Source organism: Rattus norvegicus, chromosome 10 (assembly GCF_021556685.1).
Source record: "Rattus norvegicus strain SHRSP/BbbUtx chromosome 10, alternate assembly SHRSP_T2T, whole genome shotgun sequence".
Classification (NCBI taxonomy): Eukaryota; Metazoa; Chordata; class Mammalia; order Rodentia; family Muridae; genus Rattus; species Rattus norvegicus.
The window spans coordinates 85,282,331-85,299,658 of NC_141543.1; the positions used below are offsets into that span (position 1 = coordinate 85,282,331).

The following is a 17,328-nucleotide window of genomic DNA, read 5'->3' on the forward strand; positions in this document are numbered from 1 at the left end:
TGTCAGTGCAGGAAACAGAGAGGACAGGTTTGGCATGAGGGACCAAAAGGGGGGACATGCTCTGATATGGCTGGCAGGATTTGATTCAAGGACCGGTGGTCAGACACTCAGAGGTACATTTGAAGTGTGTTTACATTCTGACAAGAGCTATGTCCTTATGTCCTCCAAGGACTTGTAATGAGCTGAGGTGTCTTTGGGGGTCTCCAATGAGGGCTCAGGGCAAGGAGTAAAGGGAATATGTTCTACGACCACAGGTCTTAACTCCACTCGGGCTGGATGTTTCAGACTCCTGCAGAACCCGGATGCAGGCGGGCACACATGTGGTGCCCACATACACGTGCACATAGAGGATTCTAAGTCCCTTCCTTCTCTGGCCCATCTACAGGCCTGGCAGAGATGGGAATGTGCCCTCTGTGGGTTGATGTGGCAGAGGCAAAGAAGCTCCTCCCTTCCGTGTCCTCAAGCGGGGCGGGGGGGGGGGGGAAGGGACTTAAAATCAAAGCAAACCTCACAACACCAATGACCACCACGGCGACCACAGGTTGCACAACAGCTGAGCATGAACAGGAACACAGAGACACAGGGGCGGGCGGAGTGGAGGGGGCACTGGGCACAGGGGCATGCTGACTCGTGATGGCATACCTACCCCCTGAGAGTTGACAGGCAGCTGAATACAGCTTAACTGTCCACTCGCATCTTCCCGTTTGCCGATTTCCTACAGGGAGAGGGGGAGGCAGGGGAGGGCTGTTCTTCACAGGCTCTCACGCCTTCAAAGATCAGCAATGTCCCAAGAAGACAAGAAAAGGAGATGAGAGACACTGGGTAGGGAGAGCGGGACAGGACAGCCTTCCAGAATTCAGCCTCGGGGGGCCCCCAGGCCCAAATGAATCCAAAGGGTGAAGGCGAAAGCCACAAAGGTAAGACAAGGTCATGGAGGATCAAGTCCTCCAGTCGTCCTTGTAGGAGTGGTCACTGCTACACCTTCTCCATGGAGCTAGGAATCACAACCATGGCCTTGTCAGTGCCAGGCAAGTGTCCTACCATTGTATTACATCCACAGCTCTTGACTTCTTGTTAGTGAGGCAGGGTCTCACTAACACGGCTCAGACTGGAATGGAACTCGTGAGTGATCCTCTTACCTCTGCCCTCTAAGCACTGGGATTCTAGGTGTGCACCACCATTTCCAGCCTTAAACTGCTTAGAAACATAGCTCACTTCCTTGCAGGGTGGGAGAAGACACCACTGCAAGCATCTTCCAGGGCAGGCCCCTGAAGTCAGAAGTTAAAGCAACCGCCCCACACTGTACAGAGGCAGAGACGGTGGGCTGTGTCCTTCATCTCCAGCTGAGAACACAGCTCCCCTCTTGCTGTCCTGAGGTATTTGTGTGGGAAGGGGCAGCAAGGGTAAGTAAGGCATGGTAGAGAAGGTAGCAAGGGGAAGTGAGTAAAGCTGGGGACAGGGCCTCGATGAGGAACAGAGCCTCATCAGTTCTAATCCTCTCAGCCCTCTCGGCTCAGTCCATTCAAGTCAGAGTGGATGCATGTACCCAGAGTCGGATGTGAAATGACAAGCAACAGTGGGATAGCGGCCATGATGTTGCTTAGTATCAATTAATGGCTACACACAGGGCCTGCTGCTGGCTCATCTAATTAAGTGCACGGATGACAAATAGACAGGAATTCAGGGCACTACCCCCTGGGAATCAGGAAATCAGGAGCCAAGCAGGTTCTGCCCCGAAGCCACCCCCTTACCCACTCTTGGGAGGAGGTTAAGGCCCACAGGAGGGCTATCCCTTGAGGTCTCCTGCTGAGGTCCACCAAAATGGGGCAGCTACCTCATCCACTGAGGTGGGCTGTCTTATTCATAGAAACAAAACAGTATTTCAGGCCATCACAACCCCAACCGCGACCACGGGGCTCACTGAAACCCCACAATGGTAAGGACAGGTAGCTAATAACACCCTACACAGGACAGTGGAGCGGCCGGTCCAGCCCCTAAGGGCCACAGCTTCAGCTCCCCCCATGGAGGAAGGTTAACCTTAAAATCCTTTCTCTCTTGCACACCATACCTGAAGCAATCCAGCCCTTCAAGGCACCAGGCCCTAGATGACACTCTCCAGCAAGGACACTTACGCTATAAAGAGTTAGGAAGGGATCTCCTGTGAAGCCCTTGTCAATCATTCCCATGCTGAAAAGCTCTCAGGCCCCCAGCAGGGCCAGGGTGACCAGGCCAGACAGAAGGACCTGGCAGCTCTATTCCCATACTCAGACATTGCTGCTGCCTAGCAACCAGGACAGCTCAGCGGCACTCAATATAACAAGGTGTTTGTGAAAGCTGGTTATTGGGAAGGGTCTATCTACACGGGACACTGCTAGGTCCACCATGATAGCTAGAGAGGGATTATAGGTTCAGGTGTTTTCCACTTCCCTCAGGAATTTATTTATTATTTGTTTTTGCCTGAGAGTAAACTCAGCTCCCATAAATTGCCTTTGGAAGGGGTGGAGAGACCCATCCCCACTCAACTCTTGATTCCAGCAGGCAGCCGGCAACTAAGTGCTGATCATGAGGCTCTTGGGAAAATCCTGTGGTACCTCTCAACTCTTCAGGTCCGAGGGAAACCTCAAAAAAGTGTCCTACAGCAAGGTGAGTGCCAACAACCCTCTGTCATCGAGAGGGACCCACCCATCACTAAAGCCTCTCTCACACACCACCACATATGCACTTCCGGCAGCCCTTGCTACCACCCAGCAGGGAGGAAATGTGATAATGGATAACTACACAATTAAAATGGAAACAGAGAGAGGCCAGCGAGGGGCAGACTCCTCTGCAGCCACTAGTGCCCAACACCCACCCCCCTCTCAGCCCAACCGGGCCCAGGGGAAACAGCCCTCCCTCACAAGGCTGGGAAAGAGTCAGAAAATAGATTTTTGTTTTTCCACCGTGTGCTGGGTATTTATAGACAAGGCCGCAGCGGGAGTTTCCATCCGGGTCACCCAGCGAGAACTGGACCAAGAGCTTCTCTGGGCCCAACCTGGTGCATTTCTAGGTTGGGTCAACCTGCCCTGTGTGAGGTGCTGGGATGACTGGAGCTTGGGTGGGAAGGCAGGCAGAGCTGAAGGAGAAGGAGGTAGGATTTGGGGACAGAAAGTGTTGCCCTGGCACAGCCGGGGCAGGATCAATGCGAATCAATATTAATTGATGACGCTGCCTGTGACGGAGGTGACGGAGTCTGGGCTGGAAATAGGACGCTCATCTCTGCCATGCTTGCAGCTAATTGGGCTCATTTCTCACCCTGGGCAGCTCAGCCCTGCCTGGGGCTCTGGTGGCATCTTCATCGGCTCAGCCTGCTCTCAGATGACTTGCGCATAAACCTCCCACATCCCTCAGCCCAGATGGGTCCTCTCCAGATGTCCCATTAAAACCCATGCTCTAGGGTCCAGCTACATAGGTCCCCAAATTCGGCATGTCTTTCTAGGAAAGGGCCTAGCTGGCTGAAAGAGCGTCATATAAGCTGTCAACTTATAGCCCACATGGCTTTCTGATGACGGGTTTCATGAGGCCAAGTACCTCCCACCCCAGGCCCACCCTGGCTTTGTCCAGTGGTTACTGCCTGCAAGATCTTTCAGGCCCCATAGTCAGCAGCAGAGGGAAGAAGAGGCAGGCATCCCTCAGTAGGGTGAAATAGACAGGGAGGGGGGTTACCTCTGCCTGGAAGCCTTCCACAAGAATGGCCACCAGCAGGTTAAAGAGCACATAGTTGCCAAAAGTCATGAGGGCGATGAAGTAAAGAGCAGCCCAAGACGATGTGGAGGCCATGCCGTTGTAGAGGACTTTATTCCAGTCTTCCTGAGTCAGAATCTGCGGGCAGGGGGACAGGAGTCAGGACTTGACTAGACATCTACCCTCCCTGACTCACCCCTGCCCTGTGACCCTCAAACCTGAAAGACAGTGACGATGGCCCAGAGCAGGGAGTCGAAATTCTTCCGGTCTGGCAACGTGTCCCCATCCCGTTCAGATGCGAACTTGCAACCAAAGAGATGCATGCCCAGGATGCTGGAGACACAGGGAGGGCCCAGACAGGGTCGGTCAGGGTCCTGTGATCCTGCCCCTGACCCCACCCCAGTCCTGGCCAGCTGTGTGCTCACCTGAAGATGAAGATGAACAGCATGAGGAGCATGCAGAAGGTGGCCACGTTGTCCATGGTCTTCATGAGCACCACGAGCTGGCGCTGCAGGGCCGGCAGGAAGCGCACCAGCTTCAGCACCCGCATCAGGCGGAAGGTCCGCAGCACCGACAGGCCACCTCCCTGCTGGCCCACAATCTCCCACACACTGTGGGAGGCAGGCAGCCTGAGTCCCTGCGCCCGTTATCCCTGGCTTCCCTTTCTGAGGACCCATTGGTGACATCTGAGACCAAGCTGCCCAGCCTAGCTCGGAGAAGCCTTTCTGGCTTCAAAGGAGCTGAAAATCCAGGTGACCGAGAGCTCCAGTTCGCTTGACCTCCGCTCCCAGTCAGAGATCATTGCATCCTGGCAGCAGGCAGCCCTCTCCCTAAACCCTGCCATAGCTAGAGCTTGGAGTTATGGAATATTTGCTTTGTTCTCTTCTAATAAAATCTAAAGCCAATTCCAGAAACCAATAAAGGAGTTCTGGCCCTGGGCCGGGGGGTGAGGTGGGGGATGGAATTCTTTCCAGGTCTTGGAAACCCTAAAGTAAGTTGCTGGGTGTCTGAGTTGGTTTCCGAGCACTCTGCAGGAGGGGAAGGAGCTATCTGTACCTCTTCGTCCAACTCCACCTGAGAGCCAGCTCCAATCCTCATCCATCCCAGACCTGGGTAAGGTTGAGGACAAGAGCTAGATGCAGGGAAAGCAGATGGAGAAGGGGTCCAGGCTTGAGGAGAGCAAGGTGAGGAGGCCCATTAGAAGATAAAGGGATGAAGCACTGAGGCCACGTCCCTCACTCCAAGCCGTCCCTGCTGGCACTCTTTCAGACAGAAGCAGGAAGGGGCAGTCATACCTGATGACCACAATGACACCATCAAAGATGTTGTAGGGATTCTTAATGTAGCCAAAGGGACCGTAGACAAGCAGTTTCAGCAGCATCTCCAAGGCGAAGAGGCTGGTGAAGACGATGTTGCTGATTTCCAGGGCGTTGGTGAGCTCCTCGGGCTAGAGGGCAGTGGGGTATGTAGCAGCAGATTCACCCAAGCCCTATATCCCAGTCATCCTGAACACGGGGGCCCCAGGGAGAGGAGGTGCAGAAATGGCAGTCTTAGGGAGAATCGAGGAAGAAAGCACTCAAAGACAGCCATCCTGAGGAAGGGACACACGGACCCCACAGGCCTCATTCGTGAGTCAGGATCTCAGGTCCTGAGAGTACAGATTTCTTTAGGGGCTACTGTGTAAGTTCTGCTATTTCTCCTGGGAGGTCTAAGACTTTTCAGTTCCTGTACTGAGGCCCAGGTCACCAAGGTAACACTAAATGACATCAGAGGGCTTTGGCCAAGGCTTTATGTGCACACCCAGCCCTGTGGCTCTACATACAGATGTGCTCCACAGCTACTCCATGTGCTCCACAACTACTCTATGAGCTCCACAGCTACTCCATGAGCTCCACAGCTACTCCATGCACCTGACAACCTGCTTCAAACATCAAAGGCTGTGCTTGTTTTCTCCCAGACACATTGCAAATGCGCACACTCCTGGGCCCATATGTGTCAGTAAGCAGGAGGGCAAGCCCCAGAACGAGGATGCATCTGCAGCTTGTGCCTGCTGGTATCTGGGCTAATCCTCAGCCCGCCCTGCCACTCATTCTGTGACCTTCAGTAAGACTCCCAACTTCTCTGGCCAACTGTAAAACACCGGAGGTAATTCCTTTTATGTTCCTACCCAAGGTCTGGGATGGGAGCAGGGATGCATGCTAGCGAGGCCCTCAGAGGAACAGATGACAAAAGCCATCTCGTCTGTTTGTTCCAGCCCACTAGTGTCCTCCCTCCAGTACGAAGTGCCCGTTGTAGGCCTAGCAGTGTACCAGGCATTGAAAGAGCTGTAAAAATACGCCTCCCAGGAGCCCTGTGTCTAGCTAGAAACAAGTTGTATACTCACTAAACAGCTGAATAACCACAAGGGACCTTAGAACCTGCCTTGGTGCCAAAATAAATGATCCAGATAGAAAATGTGGAAGCTCGGGACAAGAAGATGAGGGGGGGGGACCGATGCCGAGAAAGGCTGTAGAGAGCTAGCACTTGTAATGAGCTCCGAAGGGTGAATGGGCCTCCCAGGAGAGCCCTGGAGAGGGAGGGAGGGATAAGAAAGACGAGCTGTCATTCTGGCTGGGGGAGGAGGGAGATGCGTGGCCTGGCTGAGGGCTGGAGTACAGGTATGGAGGGATATGATTAGCTTGGAGGCACTGCCCACCCAACAGGCAAACGGCAACCTGGAAGGTACAGTGTAGCTGCCCGAGAAGCTGGGTTAAAAGAAACAGCCAAACGAGTGAGGCTCTTGTTCCATCAGACAGACACCTCCTCCTGTTTACCCAGATGACTCGTCTGGCTGTCCAACATGAAGCCAGGTCTTGGGAGCAATCAAACGTATCTTAATGGTCCCATCTGTGTGACCGGCTTGGGTAGGGGAGGGAGGAGGTTAGAGAGCTAGAAGGAAAGGGCCTCTCTCTAGCGGGCTGGGACTTGGGGGGAGAGAATTGCAGTAGATACACTTTCCAGCCCATGATGGGGTTCTTCCTAAAGGCAAGTCCGAGGGTCTGAGAGCCAGCTAAGCAGCTATCGGGGGAGTCTTTTGGCTCTCTATTGCCCTGGCGGATCTTGAGCAAGTGTCTGATTCACAAGCTCTGAGTGGAGGCACAAGAGGATGCTACTACCAGATCTAGTTAATAGGGCCACACTGAGACAGGACCTTTAGCCCTCCAGTATTGGCACAGTGCAGAAGGCAGGGAAGAGGCCATTGTAAGTGCAGATAAAGCCCAGGGCTCAGATCTCCTCTGACCCTACTCTGCACTCCAAAATCCAGTTCCCAAGTGAGCCTGCCCTACTTACGAAGCTCCCTTTCCCAGCCTTCCACCCTGGACTCTGAACATACTGCTGCAGTGCCTCACAGGTGGCTCTTAGTGGCTTCACCTGCCACTCACCTAAAAACCTTCCTCTGCCTCTGCTACAGGGGAGCAGAAAAAGCTAAGGGGAAGTCGGAATGTACTCTAAGGCAGAGGGCAGGAAGAGTCAGAGAAGGAGCCCAATTTCGCATCACCCCAGCTCCAATAACAGTAAGCAGTGGGGATTCAGATCAAACCCACGGAGACAGGAAGGGACCCATGGATCCAGACATCTGGTGGGCTGCGCACGTGACGCACCTCCTAGAGACTTGTGGACTTGTGTGTAAACATGAGCCGGCCTGAAAGTAACATGAGACCCATTTGCAATGCCACAGCAAATATACGAATTGAGTACATCCAAGCCAAGTCCCCAGATCCAAAACCCGCAACTTTCTGAATAGCGATGTGATGCCCAGAGTAGACATTCCCGACTGACCCATGTGATAGGTCATAGTCAAAACAAGTGTACTAGCTAGACATGGTGGTGTATGCCTTCAACCCCAGCATCCACCTTCAATCCTAGTACGCAGAGGCAGAGGCAGAGGCAGAGGCAGAGGCAGAGGCAGAGGCAGAGGCAGAGGCAGAGGCAGAGGCAGAGGCAGAGGCAGAGGCAGAGGCAGAGGCAGAGGCAGAGGCAGAGGCAGAGGCAGAGAGAGGCAGAGAGAAGCAGAGAGGCAGAGGCAGAGGCAGAGGCAGAGAGGCAGAGGGGCAGAGGGGCAGAGAGGCAGAGAGGCAGAGAGGCAGAGAGGCAGAGAGGCAGAGAGGCAGAGAGGCAGAGAGGCAGAGAGGCAGAGAGAGGCAGAGAGAGGCAGAGAGAGGCAGAGAGAGGCAGAGAGAGGCAGAGAGAGGCAGAGAGGCAGAGAGAGGCAGAGAGAGGCAGAGAGAGGCAGAGAGAGGCAGAGAGGCAGAGAGAGGCAGAGAGACAGAGAGAGGCAGAGAGAGAGGCAGAGGCAGAGAGGCAGGGGCAGGGGCAGGGGCAGTAGCAGGGGCAAGGGCAGGGGCAGGGGCAGGGGCAGGGGCAGGGGCAGGGGCAGGGGCAGGGGCAGGGGCAGAGGCAGAGGCAGGTAGATTTGAGGCCAACCTGGTCTACACAGTGTTTCAGGCCTGCCATGGCTACATAATAAGGCCCTGTCACAAAAACAAAACCACAAAATGAGACAAAATCAAAGCACAAGTATACTAAAAGTATTACATAATTTTTAAACCAGGCAGTGTGTGTAAGGAGTATATATGAACCGTCAGTGAACTCAGACATAGACCCCTGCCTAAAGATATTATTATGTACATAGAAATACTCCCAAATCTAAAACATTCCTGGTCTCAAACATTTTAAGTAAATATAAGACAATTCAATCTATACTTCAAAAAAAAAAAAGAGAATTCAATTTGTACTACTAAGAATCTAAACGTACAACCCTTTCTGCGAGCAGCTGAAAGCATAGTAGCTTTCAAGAGCTTTTTTGAGAATTAATAAAAAAGGGGGGGATTCTCTCTATGTAGCCCAGGTTGGCCTTGAACTGACAAACCTCCGGCCTCAGTCTCCTGAGTGCTGGGCCACTGTGCCCTACAAGCACCACATCATTGATACGGTTGCATCAACAGTGGTCCCTAATAGAACAGCTACTGTGTGTACACGGGTTTCATCCAGTGGGAAGTTATCCTTGGAGCCCTAGGCAATCTACATAGGCAACAGCCTAGGGGCCACATACAAACACAGCTCATCAGTACATAGCAAGGGGCTCGCTCAGGGAGAAGGGAGGTGCAGGGGACCCCTGGAAGGCTGTGCTATTGATCTTTACCAGAGGGAGAGGCAGAAAAGGCTGAAGACCCCACCCCCACTCTGCCCAGCAGCTTTGGAGAAGCTAGGATGCTTGGTGTAGGTAGACTGTGGACTTGGCACTTTGTGTCAGTCTTGCCACTCTCCTGCATAGAAGGCTAGGCCTAGGGTTCTTCCAGAAGCCAGTATTCATTTCCCCGGTGACCCATGGAAGGAAAGGAGGAGGAAGAGGAGGAAGAGGAGGAGGAGGAGGAGGGAAAGGGGAAGAAGGGGAAGGGGAGGAAGGGGAAAGGGAGTAAGAGGAGGAAGAAAAGAAATAGAAGAATTAGGAGAAGGAGAAGCAGCAGCAGCAGCTGAAGGAGGAGGAGGAGGAGGGAAAGGGGAAGGGGAAGGGGAAGAAGGGGAAGGGGAGGAAGGGGAAAGGGAGTAAGAGGAGGAAGAAGAGGAGGAAGAGGAAGAGGAAGAGGAAGAGGAAGAGGAAGAAGAAGAAGAAGAAGAAGAAGAAGAAGAAGAAGAAGAAGAAGAAGAAGAAGAAGAAGAAGAAGAAGAAGAAGAAGAAGCAGCAGCAGCAGCAACGGCTCCCGCCACCCCCCAATCCCCCTCCATGCCAGGTCTGTCCAAGTTACTAAATCAGAGGCTGGGAATGTTTTGCCAACACAGGACAACACAGGGACACAATCTTAGTAACAACGTTGCCCCAGGGACTGCAGTCGCAATTCTGATTACTCGAACAGGCCTAGGTGGAGACCTGTTCTACTATGACCCAGCACTGTGCCAGTGGACTACAGACCTCCCAGAGTTCGTTTCCTCTCTACTCAAAACCTCTCTACTCAACTCTTGTTCAACCAAACAAGGAATGGAGGCACAGGAGAGGGCCTGGAGAAACTGAGGTTTGGAGACATGGAGGAACTTGATGGAGGGTATGGGCTTCTTTGGAGAGGACTTTGAGCACATTTCTCATGATACCACTCCCCCTATACCCTGAGAGAAAGTCCACACAGAACACGCACAGCCCCGGTGGCAGGGTTGCAGATTCCAGACACACACATACCCCCACTGATGTCCCGGCTTCAAATCCCTTTTCTCAGGTCTCTGGCTAGATACTCACTGCCATTCCTAGATGTCAGGGCCAGGTAGATACATGCATGAGAGTCAGCTGGCAGCTGGAGCTTCTGCCCCTGAGGCCCAGGCCTCCGCTCTGTGCTGACGCTAGCTACAGTCCTTCCTTCCTCATTTCCCAACCTGTCCTCGTCTTGATCATCACTTTGTAGCAACTATAACCCTGGGTCAGCTGCCTGCTACTATAGCATCTCCCTTGACGGTGCTTTAAAGTGCCCTCTGTGGACAGAACACTCTTGATATAAAAGTGGGACAGAACCTGAAGACAGTAGACCTGCCAATTCCGAATCTTTCTACCTATGTGACTTTGGGCATGTACCTCAGCAGCTTGGACCTCCTGGGATCTCTCGTGCTAGACAGAGAGCTACCACCTTGTGATGAGACGACTCTACAGAACGGGTGAGTTCAAGCCCGTGAAGACTTGAAGCTCAGGCCCAGGTTCAGGTGGCCCTGTGGGTGCAGACAGTTCTCAAAACATGACAGGACAGACCATCTGCAGCTCAGCAGGAAAAAGCTAGGACCAATAATGGAGCTCCAAACCAACTTCATCAATGGGCCAGTGCAGGTGGCACTCTGGAAGAGTACACACCCCTATCTGCGTGCGGCAGAAGCACAAAGGGCAGAGGAAGGAGCGTGTGAGTATGAGTGAGTGTGTGTGTGTGTGTGTGTGTGTGAGTGTGTGTGTGTGTTAGTGTGTGTGTGAATGTGTGTGTTAGTGTGTGTATGAGTATGTGTGAATGTGTGTGTGTGTTTGAGAGTGTGTGTGTGTTAGTGTGTGTGTGTTAGTGTGTGTGTATGAGTATGTGTGAGTGTGTGTGTGTTTGAGAGTGTGTGTGTTAGTGTGTGTGAGAGTGTGTGTGAGTGTGTGTGTTAGTGTGTGTGTATGAGTATGTGTGAGTGTGTGTGTGTTTGAGAGTGTGTGTGTTAGTGTGTGTGAGAGTGTGTGTGAGTGTGTGTGTTAGTGTGTGTGTTAGTGTGTGTGAGAGTGTGTGAGAGTGTGAGTGTGTGTGAGTGTGTGTGAGAGTGTGTGTGAGTGTGTGTGTTAGTGTGTGTGTGAGAATGTGAGTGTGTGTGAGTATGTGTGTTAGTGTGTGTTAGTGTGTGTGTTAGTGTGTCTGTATGTGAGTGTGTGAGTGTGTGGGTGTGTGAATGTGTGTAAATGTGGGTGTGAGTGCGTGTGTGAGTGTGTGTGTGTATTTGGGTGGGTATGGGGGATCATACTTGAGACCCAAAGCCTAGAGAGTGAGATGGTAGAGGATGAGGCCGTGAGGCCCACAGGGAGAGCAGCCTCCAAACACAACCCAAGCTGGACCAGCCTTGGCCCACAACACCGCCATTGATGCTTCCGAAGGGAGGGAGGAGATGTGCAGGACTGTGTATTAAGGAGATTAATCTGGCTGCAGTGGTGGCAGCATGCAGATGGCTTGGAGGGGACATGAGGACCAATTAAGAGATACTGCAGCTGTCCCGGCAGGAGGCCTGAGAGCCAGTTTGGTTCTGACAGACAGTGATGTGCTTTTCCCAGGGAAAGGTGGAGAAGCCAGAGCAGGGCTAAAAGGAGGCTGGCTCAAGCCACTCCAGGCTTCCTGTGTCCCATGCCCCATCTCCTTAGCACCTGGCAGCTCCACCAATCCTAAAAGATTCCGCTCACCAATCTGGACTCCTCAGCTAACCTCAACCCTGAGTTGGCTGTTCCCAACTCATGCTCCCAGGAGCTGGGGTCTAAGCAGGCTGCAGGGATGGATGAGGGTGCCTGAGTTAGCAAAAGGCAAGTATTCTGGAGGGTGTGAGAAGCCAGGGTGACAGTAGAGTGGCAGGGAATTCTCAAGCAATCTCGCAAGCTGCATACAGATTATGGCTTTGCCCCTCCCTTCTCAGCCTCTCATAGCACTTCACTGTGCAGCTCACCCCCAGCACCCTCACTCTATTTTCCCCTGTGCCCCTTAGCTATCGATGGAGCCAGCAGCTAGCCTTATCCTCTCCACCATCTCTCCAGCTACTAGAAGTTTCCCAAGTGAATACAAGCCAGGTAGGCTTAGCCTTACCAGGGCTGGCTGAGCTTCAAGACAGACAGCCCAGGCCCCTACCACTTAAAATTCTGGAGCCTCAAGCCTAGCAGGCTGACCCATGCTGTAATCTCGGTACTTAGGAAGTAGAGGGATAAAGAACTCAAGGTCATTGTCAGCTACAGCCACATTTTCAGTTCTATGTCAGCCCAGGCAACAAGGGAACCCATCTTTTACCAAAAAAGGAAGAAGAAAGAAGAAAGAAGAAAGAAGAAGGAGGAGGAGAAGAAGAAGAAGAAGAAGAAGAAGAAGAAGAAGAAGAAGAAGAAGAAGAAGAAGAAGAAGAAGAAGAAGAAGAAGAAGAAGAAGAAAAGAAGAAGAAGAAGAAGAGGAAGAGGAAGAGGAAGAGGAAGAGGAAGAAGAAGAAGAAGAGGAAGAGGAAGAGGAAGAGGAAGAAGAAGAAGAGGTGGTGGGTTTGGAAGGACTGAGTAAGGAGAATGCTTGTCTAGCATGTGTGGAGCCTGGGTTCTATCCTCAGACTGTACCAGACACACATGGTGATATACACATGTAACCCCAGTCTTCAAGAGGCTGAGGCAGGAGTATTGCCACAAGTTTAAGCCCAGCCTGAGCTATCAAGTAAGTTTAGGCCAGCCTGGGCTACACAGTGAAACTCTCAACAAGAGAAAAGGGATGGGAAGGAAGAAAGCAGGAAATGAGGAAGGGAGGGAGAACTGTTCTGTTTCTCATCCTCCTGGTCAACTTCTGGCCTGGAGCCCATGGTAGGCTATTGAAAGCCACTCTCATGCTATGGGCTTCAGAAGACTCCTGCCCAGAAGGTCCCTGGTTCGGATTAGTCCTGGTCGGTGTTCCTGCCTCTCTGCTGTATCCTGAACCGCTGAGTGGAGAAGTCAGAGTCATGAACTGTGCTGACCAAACAGTTCATGCATGCTGGGCGGCTCCAGACTTGTGTTATGCCTGATCCACAGTTTCCTTTTCCCATGTGGGCTTCATTTCTGTCCCAAACTTGGCCTTCCCAAGTTTCCTTCCCACCGTCAGCCTGCACCTTCACCCCCTCCCTCTCCCACCTGCACTAGGATTCCCTCCATCAATGTTCCCTGTCATTTCTCATAAGTCTCTCTCCAGCTCTGCCCACTTACAGGAGCTCTCTGAACATTCACCAACAAGTCCCTGCTCCACCTCTCAAGGATCTTCCTTTCTTTTTTTTTTCTTTTTCTTTTTCTTTTTTCGGAGCTGGGGACCAAACCCAGGGCCTTGTGCTTGCTAGGCAAGCGCTCTACCACTGAGCTAAATCCCCAACCCCTCTCAAGGATCTTTCTAGTCCTTCTGGTAGTAATTGCCTTGGCAGCACCCATCCAGGATTGATCCCTCCTGCCCTGCACCTAGCTTCCTTGGCCCTATGCAGCCCTCTCCTGTCTCTCTAGGGGCTGCCTTCTCTCTCAGTCTACTTCCCCTCAGCTGACATATTACAGAGTTCATTCTAGGCCCACACCCTCCCCTTGCCATGTTCCCTCCATCACCTCACTCCCCACCCTCCAGCTGTCACCAGAGTGTAGAGGACACTAACCAAGTGCCCTCTAACTCCTGGCTCCTCGTGCAGACAGACAGCCTGCCTGATATCCCTCTCCTCATGGCCCACAGCCATCTCAAACTCAACACATCTAAAACAAACCCTTCACCTTCTCTTCGAACATGATCCTTCCCCCTCTCCCTCTCCATCTTGCCTGGAGATTCTGCCTCGGAACCTCAGAGTTATCGGGAGTCATGCTTGCCCGTCATGCATCCCGACAGTCAGGTGCCAGGGCTAAAGGCCCAGCCAGTAGGATAGCAGACCTGCCCACCTTTGTTCTCTCTCACCCACGCCCTTGGCATGAGGCTCTCCTTGCCTGTCATCTGAGTGATGAAGAGCTCCCTTCCCCATCCCCCACCAGGCCTGCACCTACTGGCAGCTCAGTCTCCCTTAGAGTCTTTGTCGCATCCCCGTCACTCCTGCCTTGATTGCCTTGTGCCCTATATGCTACCCAGTACATTTCCAAGCCACTGGATGGCCCTCATCCTGCCCCTTTCTAATACCACCTCCCTCACCTGTTGTGGAGGTGTAAGCTCTTCTCCTTTGTCCCTGGAGTTCAGCTCCTGGGACATTGAAACAGACCAAGGACATACACTTGGCTCTGTCCCACCCTCTGTCATTCTAGATTCTCCCAGTGGGTCATGTCCAAGATGTTCACCCATGTGGAAATGGGGAGGCCTAGAGCCAGGGGATCCCTGAGAGAACACAAGCACCCCTCAGCCTAGTAGCTCCAGAACGGTACCTTCTTACTTACTTAGTCCTCATCCAAGACCCCTTGAAAATATGAGAGCAGGTTGGCCATCAAAAAAGTTTCACCCCATGTCTTGCTAGGCCAACAGCCCCTATCTGGAGTCAAAGGCCAGGCCCAAGTAGAAGGCATCCACAAAGCTTTGCCCTCAAATGTCACATTGGAATAGCTATGTGCCATGTCTGTGTCTAACAAGAGTGTTCCCCAGCTTTCATCAGAGCTGAAAAGGAGTGTGGGACCCCCTTCAAAGGTCTAGGCAAGCCACATGTGGGCCCCACCTCCATCTCACCATCTCTTCCCTTACTGTGGGCCAATCTCCATCACTCATAAATAGAAACCTTCTCTGGACATACATCTGCAGTGACAAGATGGGTCCAGACACTGGTGGCAAGCAGGATTGTTCCTATCCTGTCCTTTCTTGGCCTAAAAGGCCAACTACCCCAGACTTGTCTGTTCTTCTTCAAGTCCCCCAGCCCTATATGCTGCCATCCTGCTCCTTAAACAAAACATTGGCACCTGCCCTTACTGAGACTCATAACCAAGAAAGAACAATTAGCCTGTGACTCCAAGACAGCAACTCATAGAGAGAACCCAGGTGGGACAACAGGGCACAGGGCCACTTCTTTTTAGAAAGATAAGAATGGCCCCCAGGCACATCTTCTCAAGGCCCTGCTCCACTGGAAGCTGGGGGTCATCCTTGCTGTCCTATTTAGCTCCCTGTTACAGAGTCTGAAGATTCAGTGACCTGTGGGCTCTCCCCAGTCCCTTCCTCTGTCTCTAGGAACAAAAAGAGAGCATGGAGCAACCTCCCCTGTCATTTTCACCTTTACTCCATCATGGCTTCCAGGAAGCTTTTGTTGAAACACAAAGCTGATTTTTTAAAAAATCTTTGCTAAGAACTTATTGGCATAAGTCAGACTCCTTCCTGCACCTCTCAGGATCTGGCCTGAGTTTTCCCAACCTAATATCTTGCCACTTGTTCATCTAGCCCATATCCAGTGGCCACTCATTTACATTTAGTGGCTGGTACCTCTGTCCTTCACCCTCCATGCAGCTTTGGATGACTACACTGGGCACCCAGACTCAGCTTGGATTCCGTCCCTTCCCAGCTCCACTCGGCCATGGTGGGAGCATTCACCCCACGGGAACGGGTCGGTTAGGTTGGGTTTGTTTGTTTCTGTAGTGCCAGAGTTTGAACCTAGGATCTAAGGCAGGCTGGGCAAGCACTGAACTCTAGAGTTATATTTTCAGCTCTCTATTATTTAAAAAGTTTTTTTTTTAAGACTAGAAAGACATCTCGGTCGCTAAGAGCACTCACTGCTCTTGCAAAGGCACGGGTTTGGTTCCTAGCACCCACATGGCAGCGCAAAATGGCCTGTAACTCCAGTTCCAAGGGAGCTTCTAACCTCCATGAGTTCCTGAACATATATGATGCACAAACACCCACCCAACCACATACACATACATAAAAAAAACCCTAAATATTTGATTTTTGTTGTTGTTACAGAATCTCAGTAAATAGTCTAGGCTGGTTTTGAACTTCCAATTTTCTTGCTTCAGCTGGGATGGCCAGCACCATTAGACCTGGCTTATTTTGTTTTATTGAGGGTAACTTGTTAAATATTTACTAGCACCACTGTGTAATCCCAAGTCTGACACAAAGGATATGAATGTAGGATGGATGGATGGATGGATGGATGGATGGATGGATGGATGGATGGACAGAAAGACAGATGGATGGACAGCTGGATAGATGAGTGAGTTGGTGGATGATAGAATGGATGGATGGTTGGGTGGATAGGTGGAAGGATGATGAATGGATGGATGGATAGTTGGGTGGGTAGGTGGAAGGATGATGAATGGATGGATGGATGGATGGATGGGTGGGTGGTTGGGAGGATGGATGGATGGATGGATGGATGGATGGATGGATGGATGGATAGATAGATGAGTAAGTTGGTAAATGGATGAATGGATGGATAGTTGGGTGGGTAGGTGGGAGGATGGATGGATGGATGGATGGTTGGGTGGGTAGGTGGGAGGATGGATGAATGGATGGATGAATGGGTGGGTGGATGGATGGATGGATAGATAGATGAGTAGTTGGGAGAATGGATGGATGGGTGGGTGAGTAGATGAGTGAATTGGTGAATGGCTGGATAGATGGAATAAAATGAGAGGGATGGATGGATAATTCACCATCCTGTACTCCCTGCACCCTCTCCCCCCAGTGGTGAGAACAGAGTTCTTTGCTCATCTTATAGTCACCATGTTATTTTCTTGCTGGGGTCTCCTCTTGTGTCCTTGTCCCTCTCACTAATCTTTCTGGCTTTCGCACCAGTACTGCTGGCTAGTGGTTAAGGGGTAGAGGAACCAGAAGAGCGTGCCGAGGTGAAGAACATCCCAAACTTGAGGGTCTGGGGGTATAAGAAGACGAAGTTCCCTCACTGAGAGGTAGGTGGAGGGGAAGGGCACTGTCTCCAGCAGCCACACTGAGCAGCAAGGCAGACAGCAGTGGGAGCCTGGGGAGCAGGGAGGACTGCCACTGAGCCCCCAACCCCTTCCCCAGGGCTCCCCAAGCTGATCAATACCAGAATTGATGGATACAATCACTTCATTAAGAGCCCCGTGGGGAGAGCCGGAGCCTGGGGCCCAAGAGCCACTGCAGTAGCGTCTGCAGAGCCTTCCTTCCTCCAGTCAGCTCCACCTGAGGCCTGCGCTCCCTCTCCCTGCCCCTGTCCTCCTTCGAATCTGGACCTCTGTCTCTGTCTTCAGTGTCTTTCCTCTCTGCCTTCCTCAGTCTCTCTAAAGCGCTCGGTCTCTGTCTCTCTCACCTTCCACACCTGCCCCAGCCTCGTCCGCCCCCTTCTCCCTGGGGTTCCAGTTTGCCCTCTCTGCATCATTCCCATCCCTGTTTCTCCCCCAAGTCCCTCTGCATCTCTCAGTCCTGCATCCATCCTCACCCTCCTTCCCAGCACCCCCTT

At 52.1% G+C, this 17,328-nt stretch overlaps 1 protein-coding gene across 18 annotated transcripts in view; it reads right to left on the bottom strand.

The window, feature by feature from the left end:
* Positions 1 to 17,328, bottom strand: part of Cacna1g (calcium voltage-gated channel subunit alpha1 G) — a 67,930-nt gene that overhangs the window by 31,371 nt on the left and 19,231 nt on the right. For 11 of the 18 annotated variants that reach the window (XM_087571231.1, XM_087571220.1, XM_087571223.1 and 8 more), the window contains 5 exon segments: positions 5,016 to 5,167; positions 4,146 to 4,331; positions 3,939 to 4,053; positions 3,703 to 3,858; positions 647 to 715 (listed from right to left, as the gene is read on the bottom strand). In XM_087571231.1, coding sequence (XP_087427357.1) covers positions 647 to 715; positions 3,703 to 3,858; positions 3,939 to 4,053; positions 4,146 to 4,331; positions 5,016 to 5,167 — 678 coding nt within the window. 18 annotated transcript variants of the gene reach the window in all.